The following is a 14,726-nucleotide window of genomic DNA, read 5'->3' as shown; positions in this document are numbered from 1 at the left end:
TGAGAAAGGGAGAGTGTGCAAAGAGAGATGGAGAGAGACTGGAAGAAATGAAAGAAAGAAAACAAAATGTGAGACTGCCCGGGACTCCTCTAACATAAATTTCCCCTGGACTTTTCTTGGAGTGACAATAAAACATTTCGTTCTTCTAAAATTAGAATGAGAATCATGTGACTGAATAGTGGAGAGAAGGCAGGGGCTGAAAGGCAAGAGGGAAAGAAACTGAAGCTTCAACCACAGACACACGGGAGATGGGTGCACAGCCTGTTAAACAGACTTAGACAAAAATAAAGATGGAAAATACATATAAAATCTGAAATTGAAAAACGTAAATTCAGGTCGTGCTTCAGACAGATGCGATAATCTATTCTCGATAGATTGAGAATAGATTACTAGATTGTAGATTACTACAATGTTTTAGCCTACATGTCTTGTTATATTTCAGATATTTTATATGATTGTAAACTGATTGTCTTTTACTTTACTGCACTATTTGCAATTGAAGACCTAGCTTTATGTTATGAGAAATGTGATTTCTATTTCCTATAACATTTTATACTATACACTACACTAAAAATCAAACAATCTTTTCATTTCCAGACCTCGTCTGGAAATATTGCACACATACCAGAGCAATAAATGATCTTATTTTCAGTCTGTGTGCAGCGTAATGTTATATAACCAAAATATTGCCCCTTAAAATTAAGTTTTTACATAAAGAGGTACAAACGCTTTAGAATTTTATATAAAAATGTAAAATACAAATGAAATTATGTTGATCTCACATTGAAAAGCAATTCAGGTCTTGAATTCACAATCTAATGCTTTTTAAATAGTTTGTAAGAGTCTTTCCAGATCTGTTTTTTGTTTGTTTGTTTGTTTGTTTGTTTTGTTTTTGGAATGGAAACGGAATTGATTAACCGTAGTGGGTCTGCATGGGTGCAGAATGTTGATGCAGGACTCTGAAAGGTTTTATACTTTTCTGTGTGGAGTTTATATGTTGTCAGTGTGCTTGCAGGGGTTTCTGCTGGTGCTCGAATTTGCACTTGTAGTAGGATATTCTGAATGGGCTGTAGGTGTGTAAGTGTGAGAGTGCATGGTTGTCTTTGAGTCTCCAGCCACTTACTCACTTCAGGAGCAGTTCCAGCTCCCCTCGACCCTCTGCAGGATAAAGAAGGTATATCTAATGCTTGCTGGATGGATCAGTATGGCTAAGAATGTTACTTTGACTGTCTTTCATTGACTTTTACTCCACAGCATGCTGGGATAAACCTCGACCTGCCAGTCACTCCTGAACAGGAATCAGAGAAACATTTTGTCACCCATGCCAGGAATTTAACCTGGCCACTGTCTGCTCACAAATCACTCCTTCTAATGTCCGGTCTACTCACATTGAACATCCCAAACACTCACCTTTGCAGATGAGGCCCTCCTTGGTGATGGCTTGCTTGCATATATCACAACTCTTGGCCTTCTTGAATGGCTTCAACTTGAAGGTGTGTGTGTGGACGCCCTCCAGCTCATCAGGCTGTGGGGGAAGACAAGAGGGAGGAAGGAAGGAAGATCAAGAGAGCATCAGTTGAAAAGATGTCAGCAGGTACACAGCCAAAGAAAACACATTTGGTATTCAGCAATGATAAATTTGTCTGAGGTTGCACATTAGAGTTTGATCTCAGCCTTTGATGGCATTTGGTTCACTTGTGTCTTTGTTAGACTGAATGTTTTTCTCCTTTTTTTCCCTTTGGCAGAGATGATTTATGTCTTCAAGAACCAGTAAACGAGTACATTTGTTCTTTAAAAAGCTAAAAATACAGGGCAAATTCATTTAGTACTTTAGGTTATGAAGTAGTTTCAGAGTTACATAAAAAGTGACTTTCAATGATGGGATAATTATCTGCTGCATTCAAGCTTAAAACAAAGTTAGTTTAAACACAAGACACTTGTGCTCCAAACAAAGAAGATGTGCACTCAATGAAGGACCTAGGATCCCTGACCCATCACTATACACACCAGTGAGCAGTGATTCCTAACACATCTCTGGGGGTCATCAGATGGAAACCTCCCTTCAACAGTGTTTTGCCTATTTAGTCCTACAACACCTCCAGGAGGCTAGGCGGTGAACTCTGCCCCCCCCCCCCCCCCCCCCCCCCCCCAAGTCTCAACATGGCAACAAAATAAAAGTCTGACAATACCAAAGCATTAGATTTTTCTACCATAAAATATGGTTTTGTTTATTCGATCAAAAAAAATGCTTCTAACAACATGATAACACACTTTCATAACATTATTTACATTATTTTGTGTCAGAAAGCAGCTTGCAAACACAAGCACACACAATGACACACACTACCATATTCCGCCCACCAGCAGAAGATGCTTTCACTTTGAAATTTTCTAGTTAAATGATTAATTACTGATGAAGAGCAGGGGAAAATGTGCCTCACAGAAGCCAAAAACCTAAAAAACTGAAGGAATAATGTGTGCTTGTGTCTGCATCCATTTGTGTACGAGCGTCTGTGTGTGTACATGCTGTACTGTATGCATGTGTGTGTTCGGGACACTTCACTTTGGAGCAGCCTGAGGACACAACAGCTCTAGAAAAACTGCACCAAATCCTGAGCAGAGCAATAGCGAAGAAACACAGCATGCAGAATTTTGTCTCCCTAAACTAAAGATATTGAAATACAGATGATGATGACGACGATAATGATGATGATGAAGAAGGTAGGCTGCAGTTGTTTTGTGCATGTTGCTTATTGACAGGGTAACAACAGACAGGATCCACAAAGACCTTTGCAAAATTAATTCCATGGCTTGTCTAATTTATTCCTGACATGCAGTGACATTTCCAACATATTCACAGAATCACTGTGCTGCAGTAAGATTTTCTATCCAAACAGCTGCACATCAGCCAGTGCAGATTTTGATTTGTTTGACCAGGAGAGTGTTAAATGCAGCCAAATATACTGGAACTGGATCACTAATTTTCCTTTCAAGCAAACTCTAAAGAAGCTAAATCTGACAATAAATGATTGACAGTGTCACAACATTGTTGAAAAAATGACTAAGTATGTCGCAGTTTCAGGTTTAAAGATTTAATTTAATTTTCTGAATATTTTGTCTGTATTTTTCTTATTATTCTTACCCTTATAAAATGTGATTTAACCCTCTGAACACCAAGACCCGAGTGTGAAATGCATGTTTAAAAATGCCCAAGATCAAATGTTTTTTTAAATGTTCATGTTCAAATTTCAGAACATGAACTAATATTGTGTGATGTGCAGCTCCGTTGGAATCAAATTAACCAATTCTGAATTTAAAATCAGGATATTTCAATAAAACAACTCTACATACCTAAATTTATATTTAAAAAAAAAAAATCCCCAAAATAAAGCTTTTGTACTAACCACATTTTGTAAAAAAAAAAAAAAAAACAACAAAAAATCTTTGCTCTTTCATGCAAAGGACAAAAACAACAAAAAACAGAACTTAGTCTATAATTTTAAGTTTTATTCTATTGTACAACTCTATCTGTGTTAGCTTGTTACTAGCAACAAGGACAGGCAGCAAATTGCACGTGCTTTATTTTTTCTGTTTCACATAACTCAGTCATAAAAAGGAGTGCAAACAAACTTCTTAGAATAGAAGAGAAGATTTTTATTGTCAATTTCTCAATATATCCAGGACTTTCAGAAGAACCAAAAAGACATTTCTCCTCTTCGTATTAGTACCATACATAACAAAGGATCAAAATACAGTATAAATAAAATAAAATAGAATATATAAAAAAACGGTAGTGGGCAGGGGGGGAGGTAGTGGGCAGTGGGGGAGGTAGTGGGCAGAGTTCAGTATCCTGACAGCCTGGTGGATGAGGCTGGGGTACCTTTTTCCTGAAGGCAGGAGGCTGAAAAGGGAGTGTGAGAGGTGGGAGGTGTCACTGGTGATTCTGATAGCTTGGTGGGTGTTGATGATGAAGACCACCACAATTGTGTCATCCGGAAACTTGATGATTTGGTTGGTGTTATAGGTTGGTACATAATTGTGGGTCAGCAGGGTAAAGAGCAGTGGGCTCTGGATTGCCTTCTACACCTCTCCACTGTCCCAAGCTCACTTTTCCCAACATCCCTCTGCCTGAACAACCTCCTGTGACTCACAATAATGATGTCATTTCCTTTGTGTATTTGTGCAGCTGGGCTGGTCTGTAAATCTGAGTGCTCTTTATTGAAAACACTATTTTATAGATGCCTTATTCCAGCAATCACCTTGAAAGGAAGAGTGAATAAGTCCCTCAAGGGTTAATTAACACAACTTTGCTACATTCCTGCAACATTTTTTTTCAACAAATCAGAAGAATGCCTGTTAAAGTTGTTCCAGTCTATCTGGATATGTCCAGATAGACTGGATAGCCGGCGATAGCAAACATCAGGGGTCAAACCACTCAAAACCACACAGCCAAAATTTACAAAAAAAAGTTTTTCATTTAGCTGATGGGAAAATAGCATAGAAAAGTCGGTCTGTATGCTTGCAAAAAAAACAAAAATAGAATGGAACAAATACGATTCTTTTGTTCTTTTGCACACAATTGAATGCAAAACCTGCTGTAACTTTTGTATGTTTTTGAAAAAAAGAATATTGTAAATGTTGTCTTTTGTCATCATTTACAAAAAGAAAAATATATACAAGGAAATTTAACCTATCAAGTTTAAATTTAGGGGCTAAGACTTCATCATGGTATTTCTTGCATGAATGTAACAGTAATTTACACATCAGAGATTAGAATCCTACAAAAACTATATAATATACTACTTTACCTTTACATATTTAAGGTAAAGAACCTTTAGTACTGCAAATTATGGTGCTTAACCAAACTATATAAATATTTAGGCAAAGACCCCACAGTCTTAACAGTTATGGAGATTAACCTGAGATATGTGGAAAAGTTGTGACTCGGCAAATAAATATATGAAAACCCAAGAAATCCCAAGAAATCCCAGGATTCACAATGAGCAAGCTTTATTTAATTTTATATTGTTTTTTTGATTTTCACCATACTTTGTATAATGCATTTTATTCAGTTTTATTTCTATTTTATTATTCTTTCTTAAATTTAAGTTTTTTTTTGTCACACTTGTTAAGCTCAGGAATAATATAAACAGTAATCTCAAAGGAAGAGATGTCAGTATCTGACCTCAAACTAGCAATCTCCTGGTCATTGATCTACAAATCTAACCTTTGGCTTACATACTGTCCAACCTGCCCACCTATTTTTCATTCCAGCTAACTGTAACATAGTAGGTTACAATTGGTCTACATATATCTGAACAAATTCAAATGAACTAATCAGACTAATCAACATACTATCATATAATGCTTTGGATTATATGCACACCACCCTTTCTGCAATGCTGCAAGACCAATTACAAGCAACGATCTTGTTTCCACAAACATGAACCTGCACTCAAACTTTTAAAGAAATTCTGTCGTTTTTGGCTGAAACAATCACAAAAAGTCCATTAAGGATTGCAGCAAAGGCAATGAATTTACTAGGCAGCACACTCTGCTACCTGCTGAGCCACAGCCTATTACTAATACTGCTTGAAAGTGCTTCTCTAACTTTCATAACTAATAAAACGTCATTGTATCTGTTACTATAGTTACAACCACTTCTGTACTACCGCAACAAATATTAATCACTACTACTACAACTAGAACAACTACAACTTCAAAGGACTCTAGGTGTGAAGAGGCGGACTGATGAAAGCTCGACTAAGTCATATAATCCTTTATTTCATCATCTTTGAGCTCACTTTCTGGCGGCTTTCTGCAGCCTTTTTTTTCCCTCCATGTGCTGCAGTCAATTTGGCTCAAAGCTTTTATTAAAGTGTATTTCTCAGCATTTTCAGTCTATCTTCCTACATCTTAATGGTTTTTGTCATACTGTGTTGTGCTCGCCATAAGCTCCGGAGAGGCATCATCACTGACCTTGGCTGCACAGAACCAGATGCAGCATATTAGAACAGGAAACTTCAAACAAACAATATGGCATGCTGATAGATCATATAAAAACTCAATTAGCAATTGCTCTGCCATCCAACTGCTCTGCTATGCATGAATGACCTTTTTCTTTCATGAGTTTTTTGATGCACTGAACAGCGGATTACATTCTAAACACAGACAGGCCATAGATATTTCTTCCGCTTTCATTAAAGTGAAGAAATGTAATCTGAGCCCACTGATTCATTGTGATTACTGGAGGGTTGCTTAGATTTACAAATTAAAAAAGAAAAGTGCAGATGGAAAACAAAGTCAGAAAATCCGTAGAAAATACCCAAATATTATTAATTAATTATTAATTAACATTTATTAATCCCTTTGGAGATTAATAAAAGTCCTTTAAACAAGTTGGAACAATGTGTCACTTGTTTCCAAGGAGAGTATACCACAACATTAAGCCATTTGCCGAATATTATGTAGGTTCCTCTTGTGCTGCCAAATTGCTGTGACACATTGAGCCATGGACACAGAACCTTTGGCGATATCCTGCGATGTAGGCAGTGGATGCTCTGGGTCCTATGGGTTGCAGGATGGTGTAAAGGCATGTCCATGGATCAGGCTTTTCCTGTCATATCTCACAGATGCTTAGTTGAGTTAAAACCTGCGAAGTGTGGAGGTGGTTCAACACCTTCAGTTTCTGAGCAATTTTTGCACTACAGCCAGGCACATTGTCCTGTTCGGGTGCGTAATGTTTACCAGTGAATGCATTTTTATTAAGGTATGGTGTGCTTGGTCTGTAACAATGTTTAGGTGAGTGATATATGTTAAATTACTTGAATTTTTTATTTTTTTTGTCTTTTTGGAGAAAAATTAGAGTTGTTGCAGTTTCCATCAAAACAAACTGAAAGTGCATTGACAGTATTTATAAGCATTTAAAGCATCTGGGTGCCATTCTACAGTCCTGGTGTTAAAGATGACCTGGCAGAAAGCTGGTAGCTAAACCAATCAGATGAAGCCAGCTGTGTCACAGTCAGGTGCCATGGTTGCCTGGCTGCCACAGCAACTGGGGTCAATGTGTTCCGTCAAACAATGATGAATGAGGTAGGATAAAAAACACATAACACACAAAAAAACACACACACACACACACACACACACACACACACACACACACACACACACACACACACACACACACACACACACACACACACAAACGTGCACGCGCAGCATCTGGGATTCAACCTTTTTTTTTCAAAGAAAGAGAGAAAGGGCCTCAGCAGCTTAAATGGCAGATAATCAAAAAAGAGAAAAACATTTTCATGATTTATTATGTGACAATCGAGGTATGTTTGACTATCTGTTTGTCTGTCTGTTCGCAACATTACTCAAAAACAGACGAATGGATTTTGAGGAAATTTTCAGGGAAGGTCAGAAATGACACAACGACCAACTGATTAGACTTTGGCAGTAATACGGCTTATAGTCTGGATCCACGGATTTGTTAAACATTTCTGTACCATTGCAAGATAGTGGCACGGCATCACTGTAACTATGTCCAAATGTGAACACTACATCAACTGCATGCTAACAATCACAATTGTAAACCTACTGCAAATCAACCGCTGCAAACTTATCGGGACTTATCCATCGGAAATGATACGACTGGGCAGCCTTGGTGGAGTACTATGCTCTCTGAGTGCTTTTCTTGGCTTTTTTACTGTTTTCAGCAAGTAAATGTATTACTTGAGCTGAGAATTAGGCATGTAATCAGAAAGCTAATTCACTAATGAATGCTATCAGTTACTCAATCATGTATGACAGCCTTTATCATGTGGTCTGTAATGGCTTGCCCCCTGGTGAACTAAAGTTTGGCAAAGAAAAGAACATCAGGACAAAATGTTTTTTTTTTACTACTTTTTTCTCATGTTGTAACCTATTTCCACACAAGTAGTAACAAAATAACAAGGTTCCTGAAAGCATTTACACCCATTAAAAAATGGATGAGTGACCAGCATCTTTATGCTAAGACTTATGAGTCAATCCAGCTTCTTCTGATATAGAGGAAATACAAAAAGATGCAATCAGTTCAAACGTACAGATACTACGCCAAAGTAACGGCTTTTTTTTTTTTTTTTGCAGTTATGGGGTCTTGGACTTACTTTTGGTGATGCATTCATGACTCTTGTGCAAATGATGCACTGTGCGCAGCTGAAAGCACTCCAAAACACAAGGCCATGAGAGACAAATGAAAAATTACAAGGCCTGCCCTCTGTGTGTCTGTTGTATTAGAGAGAGACTCCCAGGAGAGGCCAGAGAGAGAAAATGGAATGTGGATAGAGGAAAAAAGCAGGGGATAAAGTGATAGAGTAAACAGTCCAAGAGCTGGGGATAGAGGAAGAGGAGAGTAGGTGTTTCTGTGAGTGTATATGTGTGTCCTGGCATATAGACAGGAGACCAAGTAAATCAAAGCTTTCTGCTCTTCTCTCCCAGTTGCACTTAGCTAATGAAAAGCATCACTACACTACCTCGATTGTGACCCCACTTAGAGCCAAGATGTGGGAGGAGGAGGGAAAGTGAAAGGAAGAGAAGCGGGGAAGGAGGAGGGAGTGGGGATGACTCGCTCAGGCACCCTTTCTGTCCTTCTGCTCAAAGATGAAGCATGAACACAAATTTTTCCTGGCACATGCAATCAATCATAAAAGATACATCAAGTCAAACACAGAGCATGCATGATGAATGCATACAGCTAAACAAATTCTGTACTCATGTTGATTGTAAACAGACAAAAAGAGTACAATTGCCATTGAATTGAAGTAAAGATTTCAACCTATCTTTAATTATTCAGGTAGTCTGACCTCAACAGAAGAATGGGAATTCTGGTCAGTTGTTGAGGGGAGTTCAAACTAGAGGGGGTGGACAATTATTGGATAAGAAATTCAGCTTTTTTGGTATTATTTTTAACTGACTCCCAAAACTCATTAAAAAATGTAATACTTTGGCAGTAATGTAGTTGCTATGCTCTATTTGCTGTTGCCATTCAGTGATCTAGAGCAGTGGTTCCCAACTTGGGGTCCGCGCTCCCCCAGGGGGGGCGCCAGAGATCTGAGGGGGGGTGCGAAGCTTTGTCTGCTCCGAGGCTGTGATGTTATAAAAAATAGATTTTTACATTCTGGATAAAATCAGAGTAACAGATTCACTGTGTCATCACAAGTCTACCTATAAAACATTTTTAAAACACATTTATTTGGTCTTTCTTCAAAAATCCTTTGCTACTTCGATGGCCACACCTCCTTGACCTTTCAACTTCTGTCCACGCTTTCTTCAGGTCGGCTCGCTAGTTCATCTCAATTCATTAGTTTGTGTGCAGTTAGAAAATTACTGACAGAAACGGTGTCTGAAAAACGCAAAACGGGTGAAGATTCATCAGTACCTAAAAACTCCAGCTATACCTCCAGAGTTACCTTAAATTTGGTTTTATTAAAGGACAAGACAGAATTATGTTAATTGTGGTGAAATGCTCGCAAATGACAGCATGAAGCCAGCGAATTACAGCGACGTCAGGAAATAAAACACAGTTCGGTAAAGTCGGTAAGATATTCACAAATTCGGACTTCCGGCATCAATAACTCATTAAATATATGTTGTCTAAACATAAACAATGCCTCTTTTCCATCGTTGTAAGGTAGACAATGTGCTACAAGCCCAGTTTTATCAAAAGTATCTGTCTTTCAAGCCGCAGAAATAACATTGGTGTCTATGAGCAGCTGGCTGTGCGACGAGTGAACAGGGACCGTCTGCAAAATGCAAAACCGCTGCAAACAGCGAAGAGACACAAATATTCAACAAATTTACTGCAGCCAGTAACTGACTCCTGCTGGTCATACTACAACTCTTGGTTTGATATTAATTTTTTTTTCATAATTTTTAGGATTTTTTTTCATTAAAAAAAACAATAACTTAACTCTTATGCACTGTAGTGTCACCAAATTTATTGCAGCCAAAACTCTCTCCTCCTCCTCATAGTACAACTCTTGGTTTGATATAAAATATTACTTTTTTATAATTTTAGGGAATTTTCTATTAGTAATACAATGGGGGTGGGGGGGGGGGTGGGGGGGGGTGCTGGGATGCAGCTTATAGGGGGGCCAAACAGGTTGGGAACCACTGATCTAGAGCAATGTCCCATCCACACCATGATCTGATTGATTTAATGCCACAGGTAATGGCCAATCAACAAAGAAGGAATGTTAGAAACTTCTCTTTTGATAGAACATATATAAAGCATTAATATCATTAATAGCATTAATTCAACAAAATTGTATGTTGTAGTTCGTCACGCCCTTCAACTCTGCTGAGTGGCAGCCTCTCCCTTCTCCCTCCCTTCACTCTTTTCCTTTTTCCACAGTGGTATGAGCATTGAAAGCGGGTAGGTACAGACTATTAGATAATCATCATGAGCACACCTGCGGCGGGGCGCGGTCCACCAGCAACTCATCTACCTCTCCCATAAAAGCCTGATTCAGACCACTGTTAGGTGCTGCACCGTTGAACAACTCCAGTTAATTTAACTCAGGCCTTTGTTCTGCTCTTGCTTCATGTGTTTATTCCTATATGTTGTCCTGTTGTCTCTTGTGCCTCAGTTCTCGACCAGCTTTGCCTGAATTCTGTCTGAACCTTCAGTTCATCATCCACAGCCAACCTGGTCTTCTCTGGATTCCATTCTGAACAACCCCCACCTGGCCCCTGCACCTGCCAAGATGCCATTCCAACCATGCGACATGCCTCCTCTGCCCGCATTCCTTCACCCTCTCTCCCTGGTCAGGCTGTCAGTTAATTTGCTCCGCTCTCTCTCTCTGGGTCATACTTTGAGTTTGTATATTTTTTCGTGCTGTTTGTTTGCTGTGTTGCGTTTACAGTTCATATTGTTCCTATCAGAGGTTGTGTGTCTAATCTAGTCTTGTTCACTTACCTAGCTTGGGGTTACCAAGACCTGGTAAGTTCCTGCCTTCAATAATATCTGCTTTCGTAAGATGAAATCTGCCAGGGTTTGAAATTTGGTCCTTGTCTTTGCTTGTGTAATTTAGCCACCAGTCCAGTAGATGTCTCCCTTGGGAAAGCTAACTCTGTTTTCCTGATCACATCAGTTCCCTGTAGCTCTATTGCTTCCTGTGTAGATTGTATAAATATTTATTGCAAATGCATTTCATCTTTCTGTACACTGGTCTGCCATGTCTCCATTGTCCTGCACTTGAGTCTCTGATCTGCTCCATGATACAGTTTGTTGCAAATTTTACCACCACGGTTTTCATGTTTTCTGCAAATGTACATCAGTTCCATATGTTGATTAAGGGTGTCCTTGATAACCAATATTTGGTATTGGCCCTGGAACAAAAAAAAACTTTCTACGCCTTTGGTGGTGTAAAAAGTGCATGTAACACTTGTATCATTTTATACTCTTCAAAGTAAGACATTAAAAAACAGCACTGCTTTGGTGTGTGTGTGTGTCTGTGCGCACGCACGTGTGTGTGTGTGTGTGTGTGTGTGTGTGTGTGTGTATATGTATATATATATATATATATATGTGTGTGTGTGTGTGTATATATATGTATGTATATATGTACATATATATATATGTATGTATATATATATGTATGTGTATATATATATATATATATATATATATATATATATATATATATATATATATATATAGAGAGAGAGAGAGAGAGAGAGATTTACAAACCAGTTTACCAGGTCAGGTTGATAATACGCCTGGGTTTACATCTTGTTTTTGTTGTCAAGATATCTCTAAAAAAATCTGTTAAAGTCAACAGTTTAGCATTTTTTTGTAATTTAATATAAGTATCTAGATAGGAGCTATCTAGTCAGTAACTTTGCTAATTTAACCAATAGCTAATTAAAAAATTATGAAATTGTTGTTTATGTGAGGCTCTTATTGACTGTATTTCATCATTGCAAATGTAAATAACATCATGGGAGTTGTTGTTTTATAGCACAATTATTTACTTCATGCCTCAAAGCAACCTTTTATGCAGATCATGGCTCCCTCAAATACTCTAAATATCAGACCAAACTCAAGGACTCATTTAAAGGCACATGTACAGAAAATGTGCACTTCTGTGAAGAGGGGAAAGTCTCAATATAATGTTTGTAGTCAGGCCCCATGTTTATAGCAGGTAGCTTTTGAGCTGCTACAGCTGGAACTGCTACACCCCTGATGCTCAAAACCACAGTCACACTCTCTTTCTCTCACATACACAAACACAACCTTCACTATGTCCAGCTTCATTCTTACATGACAAGCCTCCTCTGATGCACATATGGTTCCAGCTATAGCATCCCACATCAATTATAGGAATGGTTTAAAAACACAGAATGGGGCATGTTGGAAAAAAGATGTATAGTATAATTTTGCATAATGATGTAATTTGACAGAAACCATGTAGCCCATTAATAGGTCAGTGAGTGTCCCTTAATGTGCAATAACTGTCTCCAAGGAACAATGGTGGAATAAGTACAGCTGTTTGAAGATTAGAGTTTGAAGCTGAAGACATTTTGGGGCTTCCCTGCATAAAATCCAGTTGAGGAGTTACATGTTCTTCTCTTGGGAACAGTCATCTATGCTTTTTCCTTTAAAACACACAAAGAAATCTGCTTTTAAGAAGGTATTATGTGCGAAAGTGAGTCAGAAACAGAAGTGAATGATTTTCTGAATGAGTGACAGACAGAGCATATGAGTCACCCCTCAAAAAAGAAATGCAAATAGTGCTAAAACCAGCCACAATGCTAGATGACATGACTCCATGAACCATGCATGAAGAATAAATCCACAGAAAGAGAAAAGTCCTGCACCCCCACCCACCCCGCCCCCAAGATGAAAAACCAGAGCTACACCTGCTCTCAGTTTCCACCAAAGTGACATTCCGTCAGGAACAATGGGCACCTTTGTGAGATAGAGAGCGGGAGAAAAACAAGAAACTTAAAAAGACATGAGAACCACTGTGTTAATGTTATTAGAAATTTGGTTCCAACAGTTACATGTTTTATACGCTCTTCTATTATACAAAGCATTTTTAATGCACAGATGAAAACTATGGCAACATCATGAACTTTTTAGCAACACATGATCGCAAATGAAAAACTGTAGCAAAGAATTATTTGCAATACACTCCAGACACTATCCAGTACTACCCCTAGTAATGCTCCCATAAATAAATGAATCATTTCCTTCAAATCTCAACTCAGTTATTCATTTTGCTTGTTTGCCTAATGCTTTTTTGCTGTATAGGTTTTCATGTATATAGCTCTATAAAGAAAATACAAAATAACATGTAAATAAACAAAGACAAGAAGCCCTCCAGCAGTTTATATCAATACCTTTATATTAATAACTTACAATACAAATAAAATTATAAAACCAATAAAAATATGACAACACATAAAAGTAAGATATACAAATGGGATTTTAGAAGTGATTTCACCCTTTCAACCGCAAAACTTGTCAGCAGGTTTAAAAGGCAGGTTGTCTTAAAAGAAAATCTCCACTTTTCTTTCTGACAGTGTTTGAACTAATCATCTATGACATGTCATTCTAGTTGGAAAATTTACCAAATCAAAACTTAAAATCATCGTTTTTCAATAAAATTACTTGATTCTAGATATTTATTTTTAAAATTTTGACAAAAGAAAATTCTTTCTGCTAGCCAGATTCTGTAAAAATCTATATATTTTATGCTCCTCAGTGCAATTGTGAAGACATTAGTCACTCAATTGTGATTGACAGTCATGTGACAAACATTCAACAATTATTTGGATGAAATGCAGGCTGTGCTTACACAGAACAGACAATAAACAAGGGCCAAGGATCTGAGGGTGGGAGCAGGATCATATGGGGTCAACATTTATGTTATGTAGCTTGGGGCCAGACCTGAATACACTTCAAAGGTGATCAGTAAAATATTAAAACCAATCCTGAAATGAACAGGGAGCCAGAATTCCCACAATTATCACACCAGCTCACCTATGACTGGACTTCAACACTGTAAGGCTACACAATGGCAAGTTGCAATATTGGAGTAATCCACACTTGTACCAGAAAGTGATTCTGAAGAAGAAGAAGAAGAAGGAGAAGAGGAAGAAGAAAAAGAAGAAGAATACAGATGCCCCACCATGCAATTTGGCAGGATTGGTTCCTCCAGTTTGTTATAAAACGGTGGAAAACTGTGGAAATCCAAATCAAACCGGGGTCATTTTCTCAGAAAATACTGCAACTGTTATGATTAATTCTTTGCATTGTGGATGAATCTAGGTTAAGAATATCTTTGTGCCATCAGACTTCGTCCATATCTCAGACCTTTCTGTAAACCCTGCTCTCGTTGGCAGCCTCTGCTGCCAATGGTTGTATCTGTGATTTAAGAGACACAGAGGGCATATCAAACAGCAGAAATTAGCGCAAGGTCAATTTTAGATGAAACTGCATAGACAAATTTACTTTACTCAGCATAATAACCAGGGTGTCCGAAAATTCTTCACATCAGGGTCATTAAATTAAAAATTAGGAATCCTAATTTGATTGAGGTGTTGCTACATGCCCCTCCATTTATGATCATTATTTTGTTCTTTCTTTTGTTCTATTTTTTAACAGTAGACAGGAAAATAACAGAGAGGAGTATGAAGTCTCTTATCAGGATAGTCATTATTCTGGTCATAAA

General features: G+C 38.0%; 1 protein-coding gene and 1 long non-coding RNA gene across 10 annotated transcripts in view; one reads left to right on the top strand and one right to left on the bottom strand.

Moving 5' to 3' along the window:
- Positions 1-11,559, top strand: part of LOC129348325 (uncharacterized) — a 33,198-nt gene extending 21,639 nt beyond the window's left edge. The window contains exon 3 of the long non-coding RNA XR_008600849.1: positions 10,635-11,559. This is a non-coding gene — a long non-coding RNA (uncharacterized LOC129348325). The remainder of the gene's footprint in view (positions 1-10,634) is intronic.
- tns1a (tensin 1a) overlaps positions 1-14,726 on the bottom strand; it is a 183,568-nt gene that overhangs the window by 152,032 nt on the left and 16,810 nt on the right. For all 9 annotated transcript variants that reach the window (XM_055008583.1, XM_055008584.1, XM_055008586.1 and 6 more), the window contains exon 2: positions 1,411-1,525. In XM_055008583.1, coding sequence (XP_054864558.1) covers positions 1,411-1,525 — 115 coding nt within the window. The remainder of the gene's footprint in view (positions 1-1,410; positions 1,526-14,726) is intronic.

This window comes from Amphiprion ocellaris, chromosome 24 (assembly GCF_022539595.1).
Source record: "Amphiprion ocellaris isolate individual 3 ecotype Okinawa chromosome 24, ASM2253959v1, whole genome shotgun sequence".
In the NCBI taxonomy this organism is placed as follows: domain Eukaryota; kingdom Metazoa; phylum Chordata; class Actinopteri; family Pomacentridae; genus Amphiprion; species Amphiprion ocellaris.
Note: the sequence above shows the minus strand (reverse complement) of the source record. Positions and strands in the feature narration are given on the sequence as shown.